The following is a 25,868-nucleotide window of genomic DNA, read 5'->3' on the forward strand; positions in this document are numbered from 1 at the left end:
AAAGAAAGCCTGCTTAATGTCTTTTTAAATGTCATCCAGTTTAAAGAGATCTTAATACACTCATCATACATACACCTTGTTGTGGCCAATAGAGAAATGGGAAGACCAGGTAATTATTCCACCACTGGGATGGGATGCCACAGTTCCAAAGTTGTTCCTGTGAGTCAAAAACCCCTGACCTATTTGTGATCCAGTTGAGGAAAGACTGATTCAAGTTAAATTACTGATGGATCCACCACCCTAATGGACCACACAGAGGCTGTAAATGGAACGTTAGAGTCCCTTTGGAGTCATACTCTGGACATAACAAGAATAGAGTGACAATGCCAAGTGATGTGTTAAAACAATATTTTAGTAAACATTGAATAACGATAACTAAAATAATGATAGTGATGTGACAATTATAATAAATAATATAAAATATAAGAAGCATTAAGAAAGAATTATAACTATTAAAAGAAAGGAAGAAATACAATTCTACTTACATACTATATTACAAATATATATTATATTGTATTATATTATAAGCATTAACACAACAGGTCCATTCAAGACAGTTCTCAAATACCCCAGATTAGTCTGTTTCAGGACAGGAACCAAATTTGGTAAAATTCCCTTCTGCTGAGATCCAGAATACAGGAGCAGGAATCCAGGCAAGTGGACAGTTCACAAAAAATATTTAAAATCCCAAGAGGATCGGAATAATGTGATTTGTGAATTGTGCGGAAGATTTAAAGCGCGAGGAAGTATTGGTATTGCTTTAAAATAATTAAATAAGACATGTTCCAAATGGAATTAGGAGAAACTGAAAGATGTTAAAATGATAAAGATCAAGCCAAACTAGAATACAAAACCCCTTTGTTTGAATATAAAAAGCATCTCAATGAAATTCTTGAAACTGCCAAAATAAATTTTGTTTAGCAAAGGAACGGGTTGTTGGCACACAAAGAAGCCATTTTGATCTAATTCTCCTAAATCGAGAATTTACGACATTTGTGATTCGAAAATAAAGTTAAAAATGAAGATACGCCTCCAGCAAAAGAAGAGGTTAACAATTTGTCTGCGGGCTGAGCTGAAACATTCTTTGCAGAGTTAAAGGGCATTGGATAAAGCACAGGTTCTGAGCTGTGATAATTCTAAGATGTTTAAATTCTGCTAATCCTACTTGTGAAATAGTCTTGCTCTTATCTTGGCTAAGTTCGGGGGCAGCACGGTGGCCTAGTGGTTAGCACAACCGCCTCACGGCGCTGAGGTCCCAGGTTCGATCCCGGCTCTGGGTCACTGTCCGTGTGGAGTTTGCACATTCTCTCTGTGTCTGCGTGGGTTTCACCCCCACAACCCAAAAATGTGCAGAGTAGGTGGATTGGCCATGCTAAATTGCCCCTTAATTAGAAAAAATAATTGGGTAATCTAAATTTATTAAAAAAAAGATCTTGGCTAAGTTCTTATCATTCTGTAAATGCAATGTGAAATGGTGAAAATGAAAATGAAGGACAGTTTTTCTGTCAGGAGCTGGAGAGGCAGCAGAAGGTTGGCAGCTCCACTCTGCTGAAGTTTTGTCGTTAGCTCCCTACAGTTGTGGCTCAGGGAAGCCCAGCAGTAGTAATTACTCAGCGCTGCTGAGAATGGGGGGCTCAGGGAAGCTTGTAGTGAGTAGTAATAACTCAGTGCTGTGGTAGACGCTGGGGCTCAAGGGAGCCTGTAGTGAGCAGTAATAACTCAGTGCTGTGGTAGACGCTGGGGCTCAAGGAAGCCTGTAGTGAGCAGTAATAACTTCTGTTGTGGGTGAACAGCAATTCATAAGCATTGGTTGATCAGTGCAGCTAAAAAGAAGAGCAAGGGAGCAGATTCGAGGCGGATCGGAATAGTGCTCCTTTTTCAGAGGACAAAGTCCATAGCCAGATAGCTAAAGGAGTGAAGCTGAGGGCATTTGTGAGGAAAAGTGTTTGAAGAATTTTTGTGACTACAAAATGTAAAGATCATTGAGGCCTGGGGGGGTTGCTGAGAGAATTTGTGAGTTTTGTTTTGGTTGTATCCACCACTTGGTAATGACCACAGTCTGGCTGTTATTTCATATTCATCTCATGTTAATTCTGAATGCTAGCGTATAGGATAGTATTTAGTATTTGCTTTTTGAACTCTTTTCCCTTGTGTTTGTCCAAAACAAACAAAATGTCAAATGTGCTGTGAAAAGTTTAATAACCATGACTGAGGAGTGCATGGGAATAAAGTTGTTTGAATTTTTGCAATTGCGTGTTTTCCCTTTTTTAATGTCCTGCGATGTAACAAAAAAATTAGTGAATTTCATTTTTTTTTCCTTTTTGGAGGGGAGATGTTACAATTGCATCAAATGTTATTCAGGTCTGGAATGTTGATATGTGGGTAATGGTAAGCTAACACCCTGGTCACATGATGGGAAAACATCCTGTAACTGATATTTCCTTTTGAACAATGGAAGTTAGTTGATCAAAGAAAAGAATAGACTCAGGGAAGAGATCCAGTCCAGCAAAGAAACGAAGAACCCCTTTTCGAAATCACTTGGGCATTAAGAGGGACTAATATATTTTACCTGCGATTACAGTTCTTCACTACAGAGGCTCAACTATGATTTATAATGAAATCTTCGGAGATGGGAGGAGAAAGGAATTAGGACACTAAAAGATTTGTTTCTTGGGGGTCGTTTTGCAGGATTAAAGGAGCTGGGACGAAGTATGGGCTGGAGCAGGGGGAAATATTTAGATACATGCAGGTTCGAGACTTTAGGGCAGCACGGTAGCACAAGTGGATAGCACTGTGTCTTTACAGCGCTAGGGTCCCAGGTTCGATTCCCCGCTGGGTCACTGTGCAGAGTCTGCACGTTCTCCCTGTGTCTGCATGGGTTTCCTCCGGGTGCTCCGGTTTCCTCCCACAGTCCAAAGACGTGCAGGTTAGGTGGATTGGCCATGATAAATTGCCCTTAGTGACCAAAAAGGTTAGGAGGGGTTATTGGGTTCCGGGGATAGGGTGGAAGTGGGTCGGTGCAGACTTGATGGGCCGAATGGCCTCCTTCTGCACTGTATGTTCTATGTCTATGTCTATGCCAGAAAGGAGATACAGAGCTTCACAGTAAGCAGGCTTCCACATTGCTGGAGGAGGTGCTGACGACAGGGGGACTGGAGAAGGGGATAGTGTCAGTGGTTTACGGGGCTATTTTGGAGGAGGAGGAGATGCTGCAAGAAGGGATCAAGGCAAAGTGGAAGGAAGAGTTGGGAGAGGGTATGGAGGAGGGGTACTGGTGTGAAGTGCTCCGGAGGGTGAATGCCTCCACCTCGTGTGCGAGGTTGGGGCTGATACAGCTGAAAGTGGTGTATAGAGCACACCTTACAAAGGTGAGGATGAGTCAGCTCTTTATGGTGGGAGAAGATGTGTGGAGGGGGGGGCTGTGCCCTGGCGTGGCAGGGGGACCTGCTGGAATTCTTGACTCTTGAAAAGGTCAAATTTGAGCTGAGGGGAAGGATGGAGGGGTTCTACAATTCATTGGTGTTATTCATTATGCACTTTCGATAATTGGATCACATTGAAAATTAGGGGGGGGCGGCTGGGAGGGTTGGGGGGAGAGGGACTGTTTGTGTTAATGGTGACTATGGGTGATTCCTGATTCCTTTTTGTCATTTGTTTATGTCAACACGCAGGCTAATGTTAGGGGTTTGGTGGGAGGATGGGATTGTTGTTATTGATATGGGGGTAGGCATTACATTCGTTACTGATTATTGTTTATTGTTGGGTGTAAAATTGGGAGAAAATGTGAAAAAGGAGGAGAATAAAAATATTTTTAAAAACAAAAACTATAATTTAGACTGTAAGCTAGAAACATCCAACCTCTATTTTCTTTAAAGAAACCAAGAAAGAATCCTTCAGGGCTGCAACATTTTCAACCACTATATTAAGGATCGTAAGGAAATAACCTGTTTCTGTTCTACCCTTCTAGTAATCTAAGTTAAACAAGACAAGGAAACACACTCCTTGAGTCTGGCGCCTTAGACCACTCGACCATAGTGACAAGCTGCTGCATGTTAATTTTCATGAAATCATCTTGTATATGCGTCTTTTGTGTTTGTGGAGTAAGTGTTTGTTGCATTTCACATTTTAGATTTTGTGACACATAAATATATTTTCTTTCGATTTTTAAATTTACAAGAAAGCCTATTTTGTGTCTGTTTTTAAAAATAAAGAGAACTGAAATGAGGTGCTTAAAACACACCTTCTCAGACATATACTTTGTTACGTTCGATAGAGAAGTGGGAAGAAGGAGAAATTAGCCCATATCTCTCCCTTGTTTGTAACAGATTTCATAGACATTGGCGCAATATGCACTATATCATGGCACGCAAGATGCACCACCATTTTCTGAGTCTGTATTAATCAAACGTACAAACTTAGCAACTATTGCAGTAGAGTTCAACTTCAATGACGCCCTGTATGCCCAAATAGATGGTGTTGCCATGGGATCCCCTCTAGGCCCAGCTCTTGCTAATATTTTTGTCGGTTCCCATGAGAAACACATTTTCAATGGAATAACCCCTAACCTCCTACCGTTTGCATACTTCCAATTTCTATTAGCCAGGACTTGAAGCTATACAGGCAGATTTTTCAGAAAATAGATTGTGCTAATGAAAGTAGTTAAATGATGTATTTCAATTATATTTGTTATCATGGAATTTTAGAGGATCTCTGTGGTTGCCAATGGCAATGATTCCTGTTGCTATAATTTGCGTGACAGCTGTCTTCTAAGAATGCATGGACAAAATAAAAGAGAAATGATCAGAGTCACATAGTTGAACTGACGCACACTAAACATGGGATTAACTGTGTGGTTTATTGTACTCGGCAAGTGCACAATATCGGATCATACTAGCTATCTATTTTGCTAGTTCATAACAATCAGTTTACCAAAAACATGATTACAGAACTGTGTTTCCCTTTTAGGTCTATGGACTTTTGACCTGACAGTAACGCAACTTCTACAGGAGAATATTCCAGAATCCCAACGTGGAATTGTAAATGGTGTACAGAGTTCAATGAACTATTTGATGGATCTGCTTCATTTCATTATGGTTATGGCAGCTCCTAATCCTCAACATTTTGGGCTCTTGGTTATTATCTCATTTACGTTTATAATAGCTGGACACACAGTGTATTTTGTATACACAAAAGGAACTAACTCCCAGGTGGTTTTGGAGCAAGGCAGAGAAGTGAAAAGGACTACTAATAAAATGGAAAAAGCTGAATTCCTCCAAATATCACAGGATTCATACAATACTGAAGCAGGGCTCATCTGAGACTTCACTATTGACCAATCTAGACTGTACATCTGTGTAAGAAGAAGAAAATGCAAATTCTTTCTACCTCCTTCCCATTGTGACACCGCCGATACTTAGATATTCAACTTCTGCCTGACTTCCTCCACACATGTAGAAGTAAAAATACAACAATTTTACTGTACGTAACAAAAGTTTATGCATAAAAATATTTTCAGCAGATTCAAGAAGAATTATTTAAATCTTTATAAATCACCCTAGAGAGAGGAAGAAACTTAATTTGTGGTCAGTGGAAAACAAAACCAAATGGTATATCAAATACTCATTGTTCCAGCTTATCAGGGAGATACATTAATCGGTTAAACTTGCAGGTTAGGTCCTGATGAAATCAGGAGTTGGAGCCAGAAGAGGCTACCAGCAAGTAGGGTTTATGAAATGTTTTGTAGTTTCCTTGTGTGCCTGGCTATCAGCAACAGAAGGAGTGTATCTTCAAACCTCTTCCAAAAACCATAATTGAGGCCAGTTCTAGGGGCGATGGGACATGTCCAGGCTGAATGGTTGCACCTGAACAGAGTTAAGACCAATCTCCTTGTCAGGCTAGTGCTGTTGGGGAGGGTTTAAACTAACTAGGCAGGGGTTTAGTGACAGGAACCACATTAGAGAGGTTCACAAAGAATTGAGAAAGACAGATGTCTCAGAGTAAAAAATATCAAGGTAGGATCACAGTAAGAGGGATTGTAATAAAATTTTATTTCAGTTTGCAGTGCATGTATGGGACTGCATGGAGTGTGGCAAATAAGTATAGTGAGCTACAGGCACAGGTAGATGTGTAGGAATATCATGATGTGGCAATAATGGAGACCTGGCTCAAAAAGGAGAAAGATTGGATACAAAATATTCCTTGATACAGGTGTTCAGGAACGATGGGGAAGGAAAGAAAGTAGGAAGGGTGGCAGTATTGATTCAGCAGAATATTATAGTGCCCAGGAGAGATGGTGTCCGTGAGAGATCAAGGACAGAATATATTTGGGTTGAGCTAAGAAACACGAGAGGCAGCTGTGTAAGGCAGACTTCTTCCTGGTGAGGGACAGAATTCTTGCCTCATGATAATTAAAGACCAACAACAAAATAAGTAAAATAGGCAAACTGGTAGCCAGCTGGCCCCGATATTTGCGCTGGGCTGCAGGGAGCACGCCTTCAGTGCATAATCAAGCCCAATGTCCTTGATTTTGTAGTTTATGGCTCAATTTATAAAGCCGAAGCTTCTGTCTGCATTCATAATCACATTTTGTACATATACTCCCAGGTCTCACTGTTCCTGCGCCATTAGAACAGTACAGCACAGAACAGGCCCTTCGGCCCTCGATGTTGTGCCGAGCCATGATCACCCTACTCAAACCCACGTATCCACTCTATACCCGTAACCCAACAACCCCCCCTTAACATTACTTTTTAGGACACTACGGGCAATTTAGCATGGCCAATCCACCTAACCCGCACATCTTTGGACTCTGGGAGGAAACCGGAGCACCCGGAGGAAACCCACGCACACACGGGGAGGACGTGCAGACTCCACACAGACAGTGACCCAGCCGGGAATTGAACCTGGGACCCTGGAGCTGTGAAGCATTTATGCTAACCACCATGCTACCGTGCTCCCCCATTGATAGAATTGTATTTTATATACCCATCTTTGTTCTTCATCCAAAATATATCACTTCATACTAAACAATATTGAAATGAATCGGCCATGTGTCCACCTCCACTAGCCTTCAAACCTATCATGAACCTCATCACAGTCACAATAAGTTTTACATAATTTGCAAATTTTTTCGATTGGCTCCATTTTTGCTGGCAAGTCTATTATGTTGCACTTTAGCAAACACATTTTTGGAAGTCCATGGGCGGGATGGGATTCTCCGACCCCACGCCAGGTCGGAGAATCGCTGGGGGGGGGGGGGGGGGGGGGCGCGATGCCGCTCTGCCGATTCTCTGGTCAACGCAGCCCCCCGATGATTCTCCCCGCGCGATGGGCCGAGTTCCGGCGGCGTTCTCGTATGGTCCTATCCGGCGGGACCTCTGCGTTCATGTTGCGGGGGGCGGCCTGGGGGTAGAGGGGGGTCCGACCCCGTGTGGGGCCTCCATGGTGGCCTGGCCCGCGATCGGGGCCTACCGATCGGCAGGCTGGCTTATCCTGGTGGGGGCCTATGGTCCTCCGCGCTGGGCCCCGTGGCACTCCGCCATGTTGAGTCGGTCTGGCGCGGAGAAGGCAACCAATGCGCGTGCGTGAACTCACGCCGGCCGTAGTGCGCATCCGCGGACCCGCAGCGTCCGTTCTGACGTCCGTGTCGGTAGCTGAAGCAGCGTGAGGCTCTCCAGTGCCGTGCTGGCCCCCTGTACGGTGCAGGATCGCTGCTCCTAGGGGCCTGTTGACGCCGTCGTAAAACGCTCTGGCGTTTACGTTAGCGTCAACACTTAGCCCCAGGATCAGAGAATCCCACCCCATGTATGTGACATCGAGAGCAATTGCAGAGTGGTTAGCACTACTACCTCACAGCTCCAGGATCCTAGGTTCAATTCCAGCCTTGGGTGACTGAGTGGAGTTTTTCACTTTCTCCCAGTGTCTTTGTGGGTTTCCTCAGTGTGCTCTGGTTTCCTCCCACAATCCAAAGACGTGCAGGTTAGGTGGATTGGCCATGCTGAATTTCCCTTTAACGTCCAAAGATGTGCAGGTTAGGTGAGGTTATGAGGATAGGACATGAATGTGGGTAGGGTTCTCTTTCAGAGGGTTGGAGCAGACATGATGGGCCAGATGGCCTGCTTCTGTACTGTAGACTTCTATGGTTCACCGACTGCCCAAACCCACTTCAATCCATGGACCAACCCGAATTATTTGTCAACCTCAAGGATTTCCACTCAATAAAAGTGTGGCTGATTTTTTAACCACAAGTTATCAGGTGTATGTGCTGGATTCCTGGGAAGCTGTCATGACACTTTTATTCTACATAAGTCCTAGTTCTCTGATGGCATCAGACTGCCACTTCAAACTTGGCAGATGACATGAATCGGATCAGTGAATCCCAACAGCACTGCAATGAATGAGAACTGCCCAACCAGACGTATTGTTGAACAAGCCATAGGCATAACAAAAATGCACTTTAGGTACCTAGACGGATGGATGCACCCTTCACTATGGTTCTTTGCAGTGATTTTTGTAGCCAACAATCTTCTAATGGTGGTCTTCAACTAGAACCAGAAGGCTACAGAATTCTCTCAAGAAAGTCACTTTCACTTTTAACAATTGGGGTCTTCACACTGAGAACCCCCCCCCCCCGGCCCTGAGGTTGGCTTAAACCTGACAGGCCTCCACCATATTGACTCCCAGTCTCACTGAGACAACCTTAGAATTCTCTACCTGAGAATTTAAACAAAGGTTGTCCATCCACTCCACACATCGAATGCGTGTCTGCCGTTTTTTCAGAATAAGATAAATTCCAGTGGAACTTCCATAAGACATAGGAGCAGAATTAAGCCATTCGGTCCATCGAGGCTACTCTGTCATTCAATCATGACTGATATGTTTTCTGATTCCCATTCTCCTGCCTTCTCCCCATGACCCCTGATCCCCTTATTAATCAAGAACCTGTCTATCTCTGTCTTAAAGACACTCAGTGATTTGGTCTCCACAGCCTTCTGCGGCAAAGAGTTCCATAGATTCACCATCCTCTGGCTGAAGAAATTCCTCCTTATCTTAGTTTTAAAGGATCATCCCTTCACCCTGAGCTGTGCTCTTGGGTTTTAGTTTTTCCTACTATTGGAAACATCCTCTCCATGTCCACTCTATCTAGGCCTCTCAGTATCTTGTAAGTTTCAATAAGATCCCCCCTCCCAATCTCCAATGAGTACAGATCCAGAGTCCTCAACCGCTCCTCATATGACAAGCTCTTCATTCCAGGAATCATTCTTGTGAACCGTCCACAGGTTAAAGTGACTGCAGAGGGAAAGGTCAGTTTTAGCTCCCTAGCTTTTCAATCAGAGATTTGAACTTTCGCAGAGCTGATAGGAAGAGAGTGCTTAAACCAGCTCCTGGCTGTGCTTGATGTATGACCAGAACTGAGACACAAAATGGAGCTTACCTGGGTGTCTCAAAATCTTCCAGAACCTCTCTCACAAGCTCGATCAACCCTAAATGAGAACAGAAAATGTCCCAAAATTTCAAAGGCACTGATTGGCTGCTTGGCAAGTCCATCAAAATGACATAACGGACTATGCCACCGGGCACCAAGAGATGTCCTGGGCCAGTACATTAGATTGGAGGTGTTTTCAGTTTGATCAAAGTCTGCAGTATAAAACAAAATTTGCAAGGTTTCAGGACAGGAATTTGAAAAGAGAAACATGAAACAGACAAGGATTTAACAGGTTCTTTACATTCCCCCCCCCCCCCCCCCCCCCTTGAATGCCAATGAGAGAAAGGGGTCTTGGAAACAATGAACCGCCCCTTTCACATCCTCTCAGTAGTCCCACTGCTTCCCACTCAAAACCAACAAGGTTGCTTTTCACTCAGTAATGAAGAATGGGGTAGATAGAAAAGTGATGCAAAACAAATTAATGTGAGTGAACATAAAATTAAGAACATTACATTTTATCGTACACTCCTCTATCTTTGTGCAACTACAATATTCCTCCTTTTTCTACCACAAGAAGAGGTAGAGGCAGGCTGCTTACATCCTTGCTCTGAGATTTTCTTGGCTGCTGACTTCTGATGTCCATGAGGGCCCCACCAAAAAAATACATTTACACTTGTGTAAGGGCAAACTTGGAGTAATGGCAACATTTTGGGCACCAAGGTGACTGTCCCCTATTTTACAGGACTGCCCTCTATTTTGACTGTCCCGCTAAAGAACATCTTTTGCACCATGTTTGTGGGACGGCCTGTGGGGAGGCTGATCCTGGGAGCCTTGAGTGATTCCAATAGGATTGCAAATGTGTCAGCCAGCAAATACATGATAATATTGTGAGCAAACAAGATACTATGTAAGTTTCAGTTGATTTTAATCACACCCCACTCCCTCACTTGCTGTTCTTGTGGTCTCAAAACCCCTCCTCTCCACCCCCTCATGTTTAAACTCTGTTTAACAACCTGCTCCCACTCTCCTGTCGCCCCTGCTCTTCAAGTTCACCAGCATACCTCTGCCCCTCAGTGCTCCCAAGGTCAAATTGTCCTTCATATGACTTCGTAGCTATCAACCACTCTGCCGAGCATTGACTGATGGGGAGTGGAAACAGGTGAGAAGTAGAATGGTTTTGACTCTGTGAACACCACTTCCATATATCCCTTTTTGCATCAACCCTCGCCTGGACAGTAGGTGGTGCGGTGACCCCGAAGTGGAGGAGGCAGTGCTGTAGGTGGCGCTGTGACCTTCATATGGAGGCGGCAGTGTCTCCAGTGCTATCAGTGGCGGTGTGACCCTGAGGTGGAGGCGGCAGTGTCTCCAGGGCTCTAGTAAGAAGTCTTACAACACCAGGTTAAAGTCCAACAGGTTTGTTTCAAACACTAGCTTTCGTAGCACTGCTCCTTCCTCAGGTCCACAGCAGGGCTCGAGGTGGCGCTGTGACCCCCAGGTGGAGGCAGCAGTGTCTCCAGGGCTCTAGGTGGTGCTGTGCCCCCAGGTGGAGGCAGCAGTGCCACCAGGGCTGTAGGTGGCGCTGTGAACCTCAGGTGGAGGCAGCAGTGCCTCCACGGCTGTAGGTGGTGCTGTGACCCCCCAGGTGGAGGCAACAGTGTCTCCAGGGCTCTAGGTGGCGCTGTGACCCCCGAGGTGGAGGCAGCAGTGCCTCCAGGGCTCTAGGTGGCGCTGCGACCCCCAGCTGGAGGCAGCAGTGCCTCCAGGACTGTACAGTAAGAAGTCTTACAACACCAGGTTAAAGTCCAACAGGTTTGTTTCAAACACGAGCTTTCGGAGCGCAGCTCCTTCACCTGAGGAAGGAGCTGCGCTCCGAAAGCTCGTGTTTGAAACAAACCTGTTGGACTTTAACCTGGTGTTGTAAGACTTCTTACTGTGCTCACCCCAGTCCAACGCCGGCATCTCCATATCCAGGACTGTAGGTGGCGCTGTGACCCCCAGCTGGAGGCAGCAGTGCCTCCAGGGCTGTAGGTGGCGCTGTGACCCCCAGGTAGAGGTAGCAGTGCCTCCAGGGCTGTAGGTGGCGCTGTGACCCCCAGGTGGAGGCAGCAGTGCCTCCACGGCTGTAGGTGGCGCTGTGACCCCCCAGGTGGAGGCAGCAGTGACTCCAGGGCTGTAGGTGGCGCTGTGACCTTGAGAAGGAGGCGGCGGCGGACTGTTTCCGGTGTGATTCTCTTTCCGGTGACGAATTTCCTGGTGTCGGTGGTGTGCAGAGTGATCCGGACAAAGATGGTCAAAATGAGTAAAGAGACAAAACAGCGGCTGCAGCAGGTGTTCCGCTGCGGACAGTTCGCCATCCGCTGGGGATTCATCCCGACCATCCTGTACCTGGGTCAGTCTGGGCGATGGGAGCGGGTTGGGTACGGTGCTCGTGAATTCACCTTGTCCACAGTCAGGCATCGTGTGAGCCCTGGACTGAGTTCCCATCCCCAGACCCCATCCTTCACATAGATCTGCTGCTCCTTCACATCAGCTACTGAAACTCTTGTCCTTGCCTTTTTCATTTCTACAAGGGGCTATTTTAATATTCCATGTCTTGGAAACTTATCCAAAACTCCTCAGTCCATATCTTAACTGCAATGTCCACCTCACCTATCATTTCTGTTCTATCGAACTGGCTCTGGCTCTCCCAGTATCTCCCAATTTAAAATTCTTACATTAAAAGAAACATTTATGGACTCGCCCACGTCTCTCCCTCTCACCTGCAATATCCTCACTATATCTCCGACTCTGGCATTTTCTCTCCTTTCACCCAGCCCTCAGCAGCTGTGTGTTCAGCCATCAAGGCCCTGTACTCTTTCCAATCCTTTCCCTCTCCATTTCCCCCTTCACTTAAACGCTGCCACTTTGACCAAGCTTTGCACCATCCTGTTAATATTTGCTTCCTTATCACTTGAAAAAAACACATCGTTGAAGCTTTTTGTCTTGCACTCAGAAGACAGTCAGATTGTAAACGTGTAAGATAAAAATGCCTTTTTTCAGCAAATCTCAAATTCTGTACCACCAAATGACTATTTGCTTTGCATGGTGCTGGCATTTTCCTGATCACACATCTGTGGAGCACCTTGGGATTTACCTCTACTTTAAAGAAGCTTTATGAATACAAGTTAATGTAATCTTTAATACTTAAGAAAATTAAGAATTTTTGCAAAATTATCTGAAAAGCTATGTTGCTTTAACTTCGGGCCTCACGGTAGCATGGTGGTTAGCATCAATGCTTCACAGCTCCAGGGTCCCAGGTTCGATTCCCGGCTGGGTCACTGTCTGTGTGGAGTCTGAACGTCCTCCCTGTGTGTGCGTGGGTTTCCTCCGGGTGCTCCGGTTTCCTCCCACAGTCCAAAGATGTGCGGGTTAGGTGGATTGGCCATGCTACATTGCCCGTAGTGTAAGGTTAATGGGGGGATTGTTGGGTTACGGGTATAGGGTGGATACGTGGGTTTAAAGTAGGGTGATCATTGTTCGGCACAACATCGAGGGCCGAAGGGCCTGTTCTGTGCTGTACTGTTCTATGTTCTATGTTAGAATATAGAAGATATAGAACAGTACAGCACTGAACAGGCCCTTCGGCCCTCAATGTTGTGCCGAGCCATGATCACCCCACCCAAACCCACGCATCCACCCTATACCCGCAACCCAACAACCCCCCCCCTTAACCTTACCCTTATTAGGACACTACGGGCAATTTAGCATGGCCAATCCACCTAACTCGCACATCTTTGGAGTGTGGGAGGAAACCGGAGCACCCGGAGGAAACCCACGCACACAGGGGGAGGACGTGCAGACTCCACACAGACAGTGACCCAGCCGGGAATCGAACCTGGGACCCTGGAGCTGTGAAGCATTTATGCTAACCACCATGCTACCCTGCTGCCCCTATGTTCTATGTTCTAACTTGCATAAATAGTGTAACAAAATCCCCGTGTGTGTGTGTGTGTGTCACAGTGGTTTGCACTGTTGCTTCACAGTGCCAGGGTCCCAAGTCACTGCCTATGCAGAGTCTGCACGTTCTCCCTGTGTCTGCGTAGGTTTCCTTCAGGTGCTCCGGTTTCCTCCCACAGTCGAAAGGTGTGCAGGTTAGGTGGATTGGACATTCTGAATTTTCCCTATGTGTACCCAAACAGGCGTAGGAGAATGGCGACTTGGTGCTTTTCACAGTAACTTCATTGCAGTGTTAATGTTAGCCTACTTGTGACAATAAAGATTATTCTTATTATTAAATGCGCATTTAACAAGTATATAATGTTGACAGGTTACTTGGCTATTTGTAGACGTGAGCTTCCCCAGCTTGAAAGCCTTGGAGGATAAATTTGAATTGCCAGCAAGGAATGGGTTTAGGTATCTGCAGGTTCGAGACATCTTGAGAAGGCATGTTCTGGCCTTCCGCTGCTGCCGCCACGGGGGATAATGGACAGAGTAGTCTTCAGTACGGGAAAGGTATCAGATATTTACCAGGAACTTTTGGAATCGGAGGAAACTCCGGTGGAGGAACTTAAGGGCAAGTGGGAAGATGAGCTAGAGATAGAGGCGGGTTTGTGGGCAGATGCCCTAAACAGGATTGACACATCCTCATCATGTGCCAGGCTTAGCCTGATACTATTCAAGGTAGTCCACATGACAGTGGCCCGGATGAGCAAGTTTTTTGGGGTAGAGGACAGGTTGTGCGAGGTGTGTGGGAAGCCCAGCAAATCATGTCCACATGTTTTGTGCATGCCTGAAGCTTAGAGGGTTTTGGCAGGGTTTTGCTGAGGCAATGTCCACGGTACTAAAAACACGGGTGGTGCCGAGTCTGGAGGTGGCGATCTTTGGAGTATTCAGGGGGCGAAAGAGGTCGACGTCTGGCCTTTGCCTCCTTGAGAGCCCGGAGACGGGTCTTATTAATGTGGAGGGACTCGAAACCCCCGAGTGTAGAGACCTGGGTTACTGATATGGCTGGGTGGCTGTTTAGCACACTGGGCTAAATCGCTGGCTTTAAAAGCAGACCAAGGCAGGCCAGCAGCACGGTTCAATACCCATAACAGCCTCCCCGAACAGGCGCCGGAATGTGGCGACTAGGGGCTTTTCACAGTAACTTCATTGAAGCCTACTCGTGACAATAAGCTATTTTCATTTCATTTTTCATTTCAAGAGGGTCAATGGTCGGGTTCACCCGGAGGTGGCAGCCATTCGTCGACTTTTTGGGGGAAAATTAAAATGGCAGCAGATGCAGTATTCCAAGTGGGGGGCGGAGCCGGGCTAGATTGTTGTTTTATGGTTGGGGTGCGTGAAGATTGGGATGGGGGTGGAAATGTTTATTGCACCTGTTTATGTCGCTGTTATTGTTATTATTATAAAAACTTGCAAATACCCTAATAAAAATATTTTCTAAAAAAAGTATTTTGTATATTATGGGACAGGTTAGTGGTTAGCACTGCTGCCTCACAGTGCCAGGGACCGTGTTCAATTCGGCCTTGGGTGACTGTGTAGAGTCTGCATGCTCTCCCCGTGTCTGTGTGGGTTTCCTCCGAGTGCTCCGGTTTCCTCCCACATTCCAGAGATGTGCAGGTTAGGTGGATTTGTCAAGCTAAATTGTCCCTTAGCGTTCAGACGGTTATGTGGTGTTACAGCTATAGGGCAGGAGTGCGGGCCTAGGTATGGTGTTCCTTCGGAGGGTCGATGCAGACTCAATGGACCGAATGGCCTCCTGCACGGTAGGGGTTCTATGATTCTATGATATGCTTTAAAAAAATTATTACCTCAAATGTCAGTGTGCATGGTTCAACAAGATCTGCTATGGCAGACAATTTTAATATAGTCACAGAATGCACTCGGCACAGTGGCACAGTGGTTAACACAGCTTTGTCACTGCACCAGGGATCTGGTTCAATTCTGACCTTGGATGACTGTAGAGTTTGTGCGTTCTCCCTGTGTCTGTGATTGGGTTTCCTCCAGGTGCTGCGGTTTCCTCCCACAGTCCAAAGATGTGCTCCAAAAGAAAGGTTAGGTGGGTTACGGGGATAGGTGGGATGCTGCTTCGGAGGGCCATTGCGGACTTGATGGGCCGAATAGCTTTTGTACTGTCGGGATTCTATGAAATCACCATGGAAAATGTAGCAATGTATCGAGTTGGATTTTGCTGTAGAAGTAACAGGAACCATGCTGTCCGTTACTAAAAGTGTAAATTGGAATTTACGTGTCGAGGTAAAGTGCGGCACTTGTGATGCTGCTGCTCCAAGCTGGCCTGCTCCTCCGAAAGCTGGGCTATACCGATCTCTCACAGAGAGCCACCATTGAAACACACAAAACAGAATGAAGTTGCTGTCCTATTATCATAGATTCCTAATAAACAGACCAGAAAAGAATATATTGTCCATTTTGATGTAAGTGAATTTTTAGTGGTATAATAAATTGAAATTACTGCCAAACAAGCTCTGAAACTGAAAATTACAATTTATAAATCTGGAATTGCATTTCTTGGGATTAGAGACGCAAAGGCCAGAATGCAGGCCTTTCTCGCCTCCTGGCTCCGAAGCTACCCCAAAAATCGTGCGCCCCAGCCCGGCCTGACCTGACCACTTCAGACAAAGTCCCCGCCACCCCCTTCCAAAACCCCTCCAAGGCCGGACATGCCCAAAACAAATGGTTGTGGTTCGCATGGCCTCCCGAACACCTCCTGCACCTGTCTTCCCCTCCAAAGAACCGGCTCATCCTGGCCCCTGTCATGTGCGCCCTATGCAGCACCTTCAGCTGAATTAAGCTGAGCCGTGCGCAAGAAGAGGACGAGTTCACCCTCTCCAGGGCGTCCGACCACGTTCCATCCTCAATCTCTTCCCCTAGCTCTTCCTCCCACTTCGCTTTGAGCTCCTCTACTGAGGCCTCCTCCTCCTCCTGCATCAACTGATAAATTGCCGAGATCTTCCCTCACCGACCCACGTCCCCGAGAGCACCCTATCCTGCACCCCCCTTGGCGGCAGCCGCGGAGCTCCGCCACCTGCCGCTTAACAAATGCCCTGATCTGCATATACCTGAAAGCGTTCCCAGGGGGGAGGTTCCACTTACCCTCCAGCTCCTCCAGAGTCGCGAACTTCCCATCAAGGAAGAGGTCCCCAATCTGTCTGATGCCTGCCCTGTGCCAACTCCCAAATCCAGCATCCATTCTCCCCGATGCAAAACGGTGATTGCCCCGTATCAGGGCCCAGACTGAGGCCTTCACTTCCCCCCTATGCCGCCACTACTGCCCCCAGATTTTGAGGGACGCCACTACTACCGGACTCGTGGAGTACTTTGCCGGGGGGAGTGGAAGTGGGGCCGTCACCAAAGCCTCCAGACTCGTATCCACACAGGACGCCACCTCCAATCTCTTCCATGCGTCACCCTCCCCCTCCGTCACCCACCTGCGAATCATTGCCACATTCGCCGCCCAGTAATACCCACACAGGTTGGGCAACGCCAAACCTCCTACCTCCCTTCGCTCCAAGAATACCCTCCTCACTCTCGGGGCCTTCCGCGCCCACACAAACCCGAGAATAGACATATTCACCCTTTTGAAGAAAGCCTTTGGGATCAATATGGGGAGGCACTGGAAAAGAAACAAAAACCTTGGGAGCACCGTCATCTTAATCGACTGGACCCTGCCCGCCAACGAGAGCGGCAACGCGTCCCACCTCCTGAACTCTTCCTCCATCTGCTCCACCAGCCACGAAACGTTAAGCCTGTGCATGGCCCCCCAGGTCCTAGCTATCTGGACCCCAAGATATCTAAAGCTCCTCTCAGCCCTCTTCAATGGGAGCTCACCTATCTCCCTCTCCTGATCCCCCAGGTGCAGGACAAACAGCTCACTTTTCCCCACATTGAGCTTGTAACCCGAAAAGTCCCCAAACTCCTCAAGTATCTTCAACACCTCTGGCATCCCCTCAGCCGGATCCGCGACGTACAACAGTAGATCATCTGCGTATAACGACAGCCGGTGTCCCTCTCCCGCACAATCCCCCTCCAACTCTTCGAATCCCTCAGCCCCATGGCTAGGGGCTCAATTGCTAACGCGAAGAGCAGGGGAGACAAGGGGCACCCCTGCCTCGTCCTCCTGGAAAGCCGAAAGTCCTCCGACTCCTCCCGTTCGTCACCACACTTGCCACCGGGGAGCTGTACAGCAACCTCACCCAGCTAATGAACCCCTCACCAAACCCAAACCTCCTCAACACTTCCCACAGGTAACTCCACTCCACCCTATCAAAAGCTTTCTCCGCATCCATTGATGCTACTATTTCTGCCTCCCCAGCCGCCAGCGCCATCATCATAACATTAAGGAGCCGCCGCACGTTGGCATTCAGTTGCCTCCTCTTTACAAATCCCGTTTGGTCCTCGTGGATAACCGTCGGGACTACATCTTCCACCCTCCTGGACAGTACCTTTGCCAACAACTTTACATCCACATTAAGGAGCGAAATCGGCCTGTACGACCCACACTGAAGGGGGTCTTTGTCCCGCTTCAGGATCAAAGAAATAATTGCCCTGAACATCGTCGGGGGTAGACCCCCCCCCCCCCCCCCCCCCCCCCCCCCCGCCTCATTCAGGGTCCTCACAAGCAGCGGGCCCAGCAGATCCGAAAACTTCTTGTAAAATTCCACCGGGGACCCGTCAGGTCCCGGCGCTTTCCCTGTCTGCATACTTCCCAGCGCCTCCATCAGTTCCTCCAGCTCGATTGGGGCCCCCAGACCCTCCACCCGCTCATCCCCTACTCTTGGGAACTCCAGCCTATCCAGAAAGCGGTCCATCCCTCCTGCCTCCCTAGGGGGCACCGCTCGGTACAGTCCCTCATAAAAGGACCTGAACACCCCATTGATGTCCTTGCCACCCCGCACCAAGTTCCCTCCTGCATCCGTGACTCCCCCTATCTCTCTCACTGCCTCCTGTTTCCGGAGCTGGTGGGCCAGCATCCGACTTGCCTTCTCCCCGTACTCATACACCGCCCCTTGTGCCCTCCTCCACTGCGCCTCCGCCTTCCGGGTGGTCAGTATATCAAACTCCGCTTGGAGATTGCGCCGCTTCCTCAAAAGCCCCTCCTCCGGGGCATCCGCATATCTCCTATCCACCCTTACCATTTCCTCCACCAGCCTCTCCCTCTCGGCTCTCTCCCTGTGCGCCTGAATGGATATCAGCTCCCCTCTGACTACTGCCTTCAGCGTTTCCCAAACCACCCCAACTTGCACCTCCCCGTTGTCGTTGGCTTCCAGATACCCCTCTGTACCCCTACGGACCCGCCCACACACTTCCTCCTCTGCCAAAAGCCCCACATCTAACCTCCATAGCGGGCGCTGGTCCTTCCCCTCCCCCAGCTCCAGATCCACCAAATGTGGAGCATGGTCAGATATGGCTATCGCCGAATACTCTGCCCCCACCACTCTCGGGATTAGCGCCCTTCTGAGAATAAAAAAGTCAATCCGGAAGTAAGCCTTGTGAACATGGGAGAAAAAGGAGAACTCCCTACTCTCCGGCTTCAAGAACCTCCAAAGGTCCACCCTTCCCGTCTGATCCATGAACCCCCTCAGCACCGAGGCCGCCGCCGGCCTCTTGCCCGTCCTAGACTTCGAGCGATTCAGAGCCGGATCCAGCACCGTTTTGAAGTCCCCACCCAGGATCAAACCCCCCGTCTCCAGGACCGGGATCAGGCCCAGCATTCGCCGCATGAAGCCCACATCGTCCCAGTTGGGGGCGTACACATTGACCAGGACCACCCGCTCCCTCTGAAGTCTACGACTCACCATTACAAATCTACCTGCACTGTCCGCCAGCACATTGGATGCAACGATCGACAAGCTCTTACCGACCAAGATTTACACCCCTCGGTTCTTCGCATCGAGCCCCGAATGAAACACCTGTCCCACCCAGTCTTTTCTTAGCCTTACCTGATCCGTAACCTTGAGGTGCGTCTCCTGGAGCATAGCCACTCCCAGCCCCTCAAGTGAGCCAAGACCCGGGACCGCTGCACCGGACCATTCAGCCCCCTCACGTTCCATGTGACCAGCCGAATCTGGGGGGTCCTGCCCCTCCCTCCGCGCCGATCAGCCATAGCTCTCCCTCAACCCACCACGTGACCAGGGAACCCCCCAAGCCCGTTCCCCACAGTGGCAGACCACCCTCCCAACCCCCCCCCCCCCCCCCCCCTTCACCAGCCGTTTCCTTACAGCCCCTACTGCAGCAACTCAGTACCCCCCTCTTCCTCCCCCCGAGCTAGGGCCCCCCTAGCTGCGTTACCCCTAACATTGTACTTCCGTAAGTCAGCCGAATCCTGCTGACCCCGGCTACTCCCGCCATACCAACGACCCCCCCCCCCCAATGCAACACAACCACCAATCCCCCCTCCCAGTGCCGGCCCCGCCCCCAACTCCTCCGGCGCAGGAAGAAAGCCCGCGCTTCCATCCCGAACCCCGCCCCCCAACCCAACACGCGGGAAAAAGACGGGCACATGACCCAGTGGGACCTCAAACGGCTCCCCAACTCCCCACCAGTGGAAAGAAAAACAAAAAGTGCCACGGTAAATAAATAACAGCCCCAAAAGACGAAAACTCAGAGCAACGAAACGGCAACATCAAACACAGCCAATATAAGCAAAAGGATACCAAGGAGGACAGAGCCTCCAAACAATGTACATCTATCCCCAGCCCCCCAGTCCTCAGTTCGAGTCCAATTTCTCTGCCTGGACAAAAGCCCAGGTCTCCTCCAGAGAGTCAAAGTAGAGCTGGCGGTCCTCGTAAGTGACCCAGAGGCGAGCCGGTTGTAACAGGCCAAACTTCACCCCCTTCCTATGAAGCACTCCTTTCGCTCGATTGAAGCCAGCCCTTCTCTTCGCCACTTCCATGCTCCAGTCCTGATAAATCCTAATGTCCGCATTCTCCCACCTGCTGCTCCTTTCCTTCTTCGCCCATCTCAACACGCACTCACGGGCGACCAAGCGTTAAAAGCGGACCAGCACCGCCCTGGGCGGCTCGTTCGGCCTGGGCTTCTGCAGCAGCACCCGATGGGCACCCTCCAGCTCCAGGGGTCCCCAGAACGACCCCGCGCCCATCAACGAGTTCAGCATCAGGACCATGTAGGCCCCCAAATCCGAACCTTCCAGCCCCTCCGGGAGGCCCAAAATCCGCAGGTTCTTCCGGCGGGAGCGGTTCTCCATCTCCTCCATCCTTGGAAACCATTTCTTGTGAAGCGCCTTGTGCGACTCCACCTTCACTGCCAGGCCCAGGAGCTCGTCCTCGTTCCTCGAAGCCTTTTGCTGCAGCTTTCGAATCTCCGCGGCCTGAGCCGTCTGAGTCGCCATGAGCTTGTCCAGCGAGGCCTTAAACGGCTCCAGGATCTCAGCTTTTAGCTCCCTGAAGGAGCGCTGAAGCAGCTCCTGCTGCTCCCGCGCCCACTGCTACCACGCTGCCGGTTCGCCACCCGCCGCCATCTTGTTTTTTCTGCCTCGCACCTTCTTCTGCTGCAAAGTCGACTTTTTGACCGCTCCACTTCTAGTCCAGCCCATCCACCGGCCGCTGAGCACAGTGGCTGCGTTCCCACCTGGGGAAAAGCCGAATCAGTGCCATTGCGGGCCCTTAAAAGAGCCCTAAAGTCCAAAAATAGCGGGAGCTACTGAACGTGCGGCTTAGCTCCGCATCGCCGCAACCGGAAGACCCGCCCCCGCTTCTTCAATGGCCTTGGTGAGATATTTTCACAGTTGTTCCCTCTGCTGCTAGAATTCAGCTTTCATAAAGGCCCTCAAGTCAGTTTGAGGCCTCTAAGCCCGCCCTTCCCCCGCCTGCATGCTGGAAGAGGCTTTTATCTTTGCTGCAGCTTCAGCCAAATCTTTCACTGTTTCTGCGGGTCTGGTAACCAAGAAACATACCATTCCTGGGGGAAAGTACTCCTCCAACATTAACCTACACCTTTTCATCAAAATTCCATTCCGTATTGATTAAAGAAGAGCTCTTTTCTGTAACCTTAGGCAGGAGCTGCCTTGTGTGTGACCACTCACTCCATGGTGCACACCGGAAGCCCATTTCTTGGGATTTTTAATGTGTATGGAGATTTTACGAAGAAATAACTTTTAAAAATCTTTGTGCATATTTTATTTCTCAAATCAATTTTTCTTTCTCTTTATTTCGCTTTCGATGTCTGCCTACTTTGTCCAACCCCCTCATGGTTTTGAATACCTCTATCAAACGTCCTCTCAACCTTACTTGTCCAAGGAAAACAGCCGATACTTTTCAATCCATAACTGAAGTTCCACATCCCTGGAACCATTCTCATTAATCTTTCTGCACCTTCTCTAATGCCTGTAAAGTCTATTCCTTTGAATTAACCTCTAGTTATTGGCTAACTTCTATTGCTCCCAGCTTTGGTCTATGTATGAAGATGCAGTTGCGAATGTTGTTTTCCTTAATGTAGTCTTCAGCTGGCCTCTCGCCATGTTCCTGACTCTTGATCAGGCAAATTTACTATCCAGTACAACTCTGTGCTCCAGCCAAAGCTGCCTGAATCCATTTGGGGTCTGTTGTCTTGTTTACACATCGTTTAACAGTTTTGCACTAGGAATAACATGACGGATTAAAAATTGGCTTGTGGATAATTTGTACCTTGAACAGTAAAACCCGAACTTGCCAAAAAAAAAAATCTTGGACTGGACCTATTTAGCATCAGATTTCCTTTTATAATTTAGAGTTCCCAATTCTTTTTTTCCAATTTAGGGGAAATTTAGTGTGTCCAATCCACCTACCCTGCACATCTTTTTGGGTTGTGGGGGGTGAGACCCACGCAGACACGGGGAGAATGTGCAAACTCCATACAGTGACCCGGGGCTGGGATCGAACCGGGTCTTTGGCACCGTGAGGCAGCAGTGCTAATCAATGCACCACCGTGCTGCCCTTTGGCATCAGATTATTATCATTAAAAAAAAAAATTCATTCTCCTCTCTCAAACCACGAAAATGTAGAAAATAGATGAAAGCATGTAAAGAAAAGGACGATGTCCTGGCACATTTGCCACATGTGGGATTTTTGTTGGCAAATGGGTGTGAACACGGTAATGGGGCACCTGGAATGTCTTAGTGGATAGGTTGGATGGACTGGGCTTGTTTTCATTGAAGTTTAGAAGAGTAAGGGGTGACTTGATTGAAGCTTATAAGATCCTGAACATAATTGACAATGTGGAAATGATGACGCTTCCTCTTGTGGGTGAGTCCAGAACTAGGGGGCACTGTTTTAAAATTAGGGGTCGCCTTTAGCACACTGGGCTAAATCGCTGGCTTTTAAAGCAGACCAAGGCAGGCCAGCAACACGGTTCAATTCCCATACCAGCCTCCCCGAACAGCCGCCGGAATGTGGCGACTAGGTGCTTTTCACAGTAACTTCATTGAAGCCTCTTTGGGATAATAAGTGATTTTCATTTCATTTCATTTTAGGACAGAGATGAGGAGAATTTTTTCTGAGGGTTGTGCAACTTTGGAATTAGCTGCATCAGTTGAGGTGCGGTCATTGCATATTTTTAAAGCCAAGGTAGATAGATTCTTGTTGGGCAAGGGAATCAAAGATCATCGGGGCAGATGGCAATGTGGAATCTGAAACACAAAGAGATCAGCCATGATCTTATTTAATTCTTTTTAAAAATTTATTTTTATTAAAAACATGTATCAAAACAGGTTACAGTGAATAAACACCCCGGGAAACATACTTCCCAATAATTAACTATGCAGTCTGTACAGATCTTTCCCCTTTTTCACCCTCCCCCACGACAAACAGCCCCTCAAACACAGTCACAAACATCCCCCACCTTTCCTCAACCCCCCTTGAAGAGCCCCATAACTCATACTTTATCTTTTCTAATCGCAGGAAGTCGTACAGGTCACCCAACCATGCCGCTACCCCTGGTGGCGATGCCGACCGCCACTCCAGCAAAATTCGCTGCCGTGCAATCAGAGAAGTGAAGGCCAAGACATCGGCTATCCTCCTCTCCATGAGCTCCGGCTTCTCTGAAACCCCAAATATCGCCACCAAAGGGTCCAGGTCCAGGTCCCCCACCTCCTCCACTATCCTGGCTAAGACCGCGAACACTCCCGCCCGGAATCTTCCCAAGTCTTCACAACCCCAAAATATGTGCGCGTGATTCGCTGGCCCCCGCTCACACCTCACAATCATCTGCTACTCCCTGAAAGAACCCACTCATTCTCGCCCGAGTCATATGCACCCTGTGCACCACTTTAAACTGTATCAGGGTCATCCTTGCACAAGAGGAGGTCCCGTTTACCCTACGCAGTGCCTCACTCCATACTCCCCAATCGATCTCTCCTCTCAACTAGGCTTCCTATTTCTCCTTGACCTCTACCACACGCTCGCCCCCAGCCACTTGTATATATCCCCAATTCTTCCCTCTCATTCCACATCCGGAAGCAGCAATCGCTCCAGCAGGGTGTATCCCGGCAACCTAGGGAACACCCTCCAGACCTTTTGCGCAAAGTCCCTAACCTGCAGATACTTGAACTCAATCCCCCTCGGTTGCTCTACCCTCTCCCTTAGCATGATCTTATTTAATGATGGAACAGGCTGGAGGGGCTGAATGGCCTACATCTGGTTGTTTTGTATGTTTGTATGCAAGTGCGTTTGGACCATAGTAATTTCGTAGAGGATGGTCCCATTCTGAGGCAATGAGATGCTTTAAACTTGTTGCAATTAGATTGTTTGGAAGATATCACCTTGTTGGAGTATAAGTTTGTAACACTTTGTAATTAATAGTGTCTTATTGAAGTATCCTGTCTTGTTTAATTGCATCGTTGTTTTGCGAGTTGTAGTTTAGATTCCTATAGTATGTTGAGAAACTTCATCGTTAGGTATGCAGTAACTACTAAAATGTGTACTGTATGAATGCTTTAGGAGGATTTACAACAAAACAGATTTAGCTTCCAAGGGTACTGAGACAATAAACTTTAAACCACAAACTTTAAACAGGATTTGGGTTACGCATGTTCTTCTACTCCCAGAATTACGTATCTCATTCGCACATGACCCATGGCTTAGGCACTGACAGAGACTTACCATGTTCCAATAGAGGAAGTGAGATGTTCTGAGGGGGTCATTCTGTTCTACTTGCGCAATTTCTGAGAAGTGATAGTCTTTTGTTTTCATTAATGGAATGTGAGCATCACAGACAAGGCCAGTATTCCTTGCCCATCTCTAATTGCCTTTGAGATGTTCATGGTGAGCCACTGCAGTCCAGAGTGCTGTTAGAGGGGGAGAGCGAGGATGTTGATCCAGTGACGATGAAGGGACAGTGATGCATTTCCAAGTCAGGATGATGCATAGAAACGCCATTCAGCCCAACTAGTACATGCTGGTATTTATGGAACCTCCCCCTGCACCCCCATCCTTTCTCCTCTATTAGTATAACCCCTATTCCTTTCTCCCTCATATCTAGCTTCTCTTTGAATGTATCTATGCTACTCAATCACTCCCATTGGTAGGGAGTTTTACATTCTTAACAGTCCGGATGAAAAATTTTCTTCTGAATTCCCTAATTCATTTTTTGATGACTATCTTGGTGACTATCTGGCCTCTTGTTTACTCTTTCCTACAACTGGAAATGTTCCCTCTGTGTCTACTCTTACCAAAACCGTTCATAATTAAAGACATCCATTACGTCACCCCTGAGCTTTCTCTTTTCAAGAGAATAGAGACACAATCCAGTCCGTTCATTCTCTCCTGATGAGTTTAACCTCGCAGTTCTGGTTTCAGCCTTTTAAAGTTTTTTCGCATCCTCTTCTATCATTTTTTTATAAAATGGCAACTAGAATTGTACACCATACTCCGCAAGTGTAATTTCAACAAGGTTTGATACAAATTTTGAAATTTTCAATTCTGCAATTTGAAAATAACCCCCAGTCCTTATAAAGAAGGCAAAAGCACATGGGATACAGGGTAATTTGATGAGGTGGATTCAAAATTGGCGTAGTTGTAGGAGACAGAAGGTGATGACAGATGGCTGCTTTAGTGACTGGAAACCAGTGTCAGTGGCGTACCACAGGGATCTCTGCTTGGTTCCCTATTGTTTGTCATTTATATAAATGACAGATAACTGTGGGCGGTAGGAACAGTACATTTGTTGATGACACACAGATTGGCCAGGTGGTTAACAGTGAGGTTGAGTGTCTTGGGTTACAGGAAGATATAGACGGGATGAGCAGGTAACTGGCAGATGGAATTTAACCTTAAAAAGTGAGAGATGATACACTTTGGAAGAAGTAATTTGACAAGGAAGGCAGTGAATGGCCTAACACTGGGAAGTTCCAATGAACTCGAGGTGTCCATAGATCTCAAAAGGCGGGAGGGCAGGTTAATAGGGTGGTGAAAAAGGCATATGGGACACTTGCCTTTATCAATTGAAGCGTAGA

The 25,868-nt window shown here is 47.9% G+C and overlaps 2 protein-coding genes across 3 annotated transcripts in view; both read left to right on the plus strand.

Moving 5' to 3' along the window:
* The window catches only part of si:ch211-254p10.2 (solute carrier family 40 member 1), a 63,091-nt gene extending 57,585 nt beyond the window's left edge, over positions 1-5,506 (plus strand). Inside the window, exons 8-9 of one of the 2 annotated variants that reach the window (XR_005460686.1) lie at positions 3,968-4,100; positions 4,966-5,137. Coding sequence is in view for 1 of the 2 variants with exons in the window: in XM_038797426.1 (XP_038653354.1) it covers positions 4,966-5,318 (353 nt within the window). In the remaining variant the exon portion in view is untranslated. Of the gene's footprint in view, positions 1-3,967; positions 4,101-4,965 lie in introns of both variants that reach the window. The other variant, XM_038797426.1, reaches the window with a different exon arrangement.
* A 6,113-nt stretch (positions 5,507-11,619) lies between these two features.
* tomm7 (translocase of outer mitochondrial membrane 7 homolog (yeast)) overlaps positions 11,620-25,868 on the plus strand; it is a 34,772-nt gene continuing 20,523 nt past the window's right edge. Inside the window, exon 1 of the mRNA XM_038797427.1 lies at positions 11,620-11,813. Within this exon, the coding sequence (XP_038653355.1) occupies positions 11,711-11,813 (103 nt within the window). The 5' untranslated portion in view covers positions 11,620-11,710. The remainder of the gene's footprint in view (positions 11,814-25,868) is intronic.

The sequence above is a fragment of the Scyliorhinus canicula genome, chromosome 5 (assembly GCF_902713615.1).
Source record: "Scyliorhinus canicula chromosome 5, sScyCan1.1, whole genome shotgun sequence".
NCBI lineage: Eukaryota > Metazoa > Chordata > Chondrichthyes > Carcharhiniformes > Scyliorhinidae > Scyliorhinus > Scyliorhinus canicula.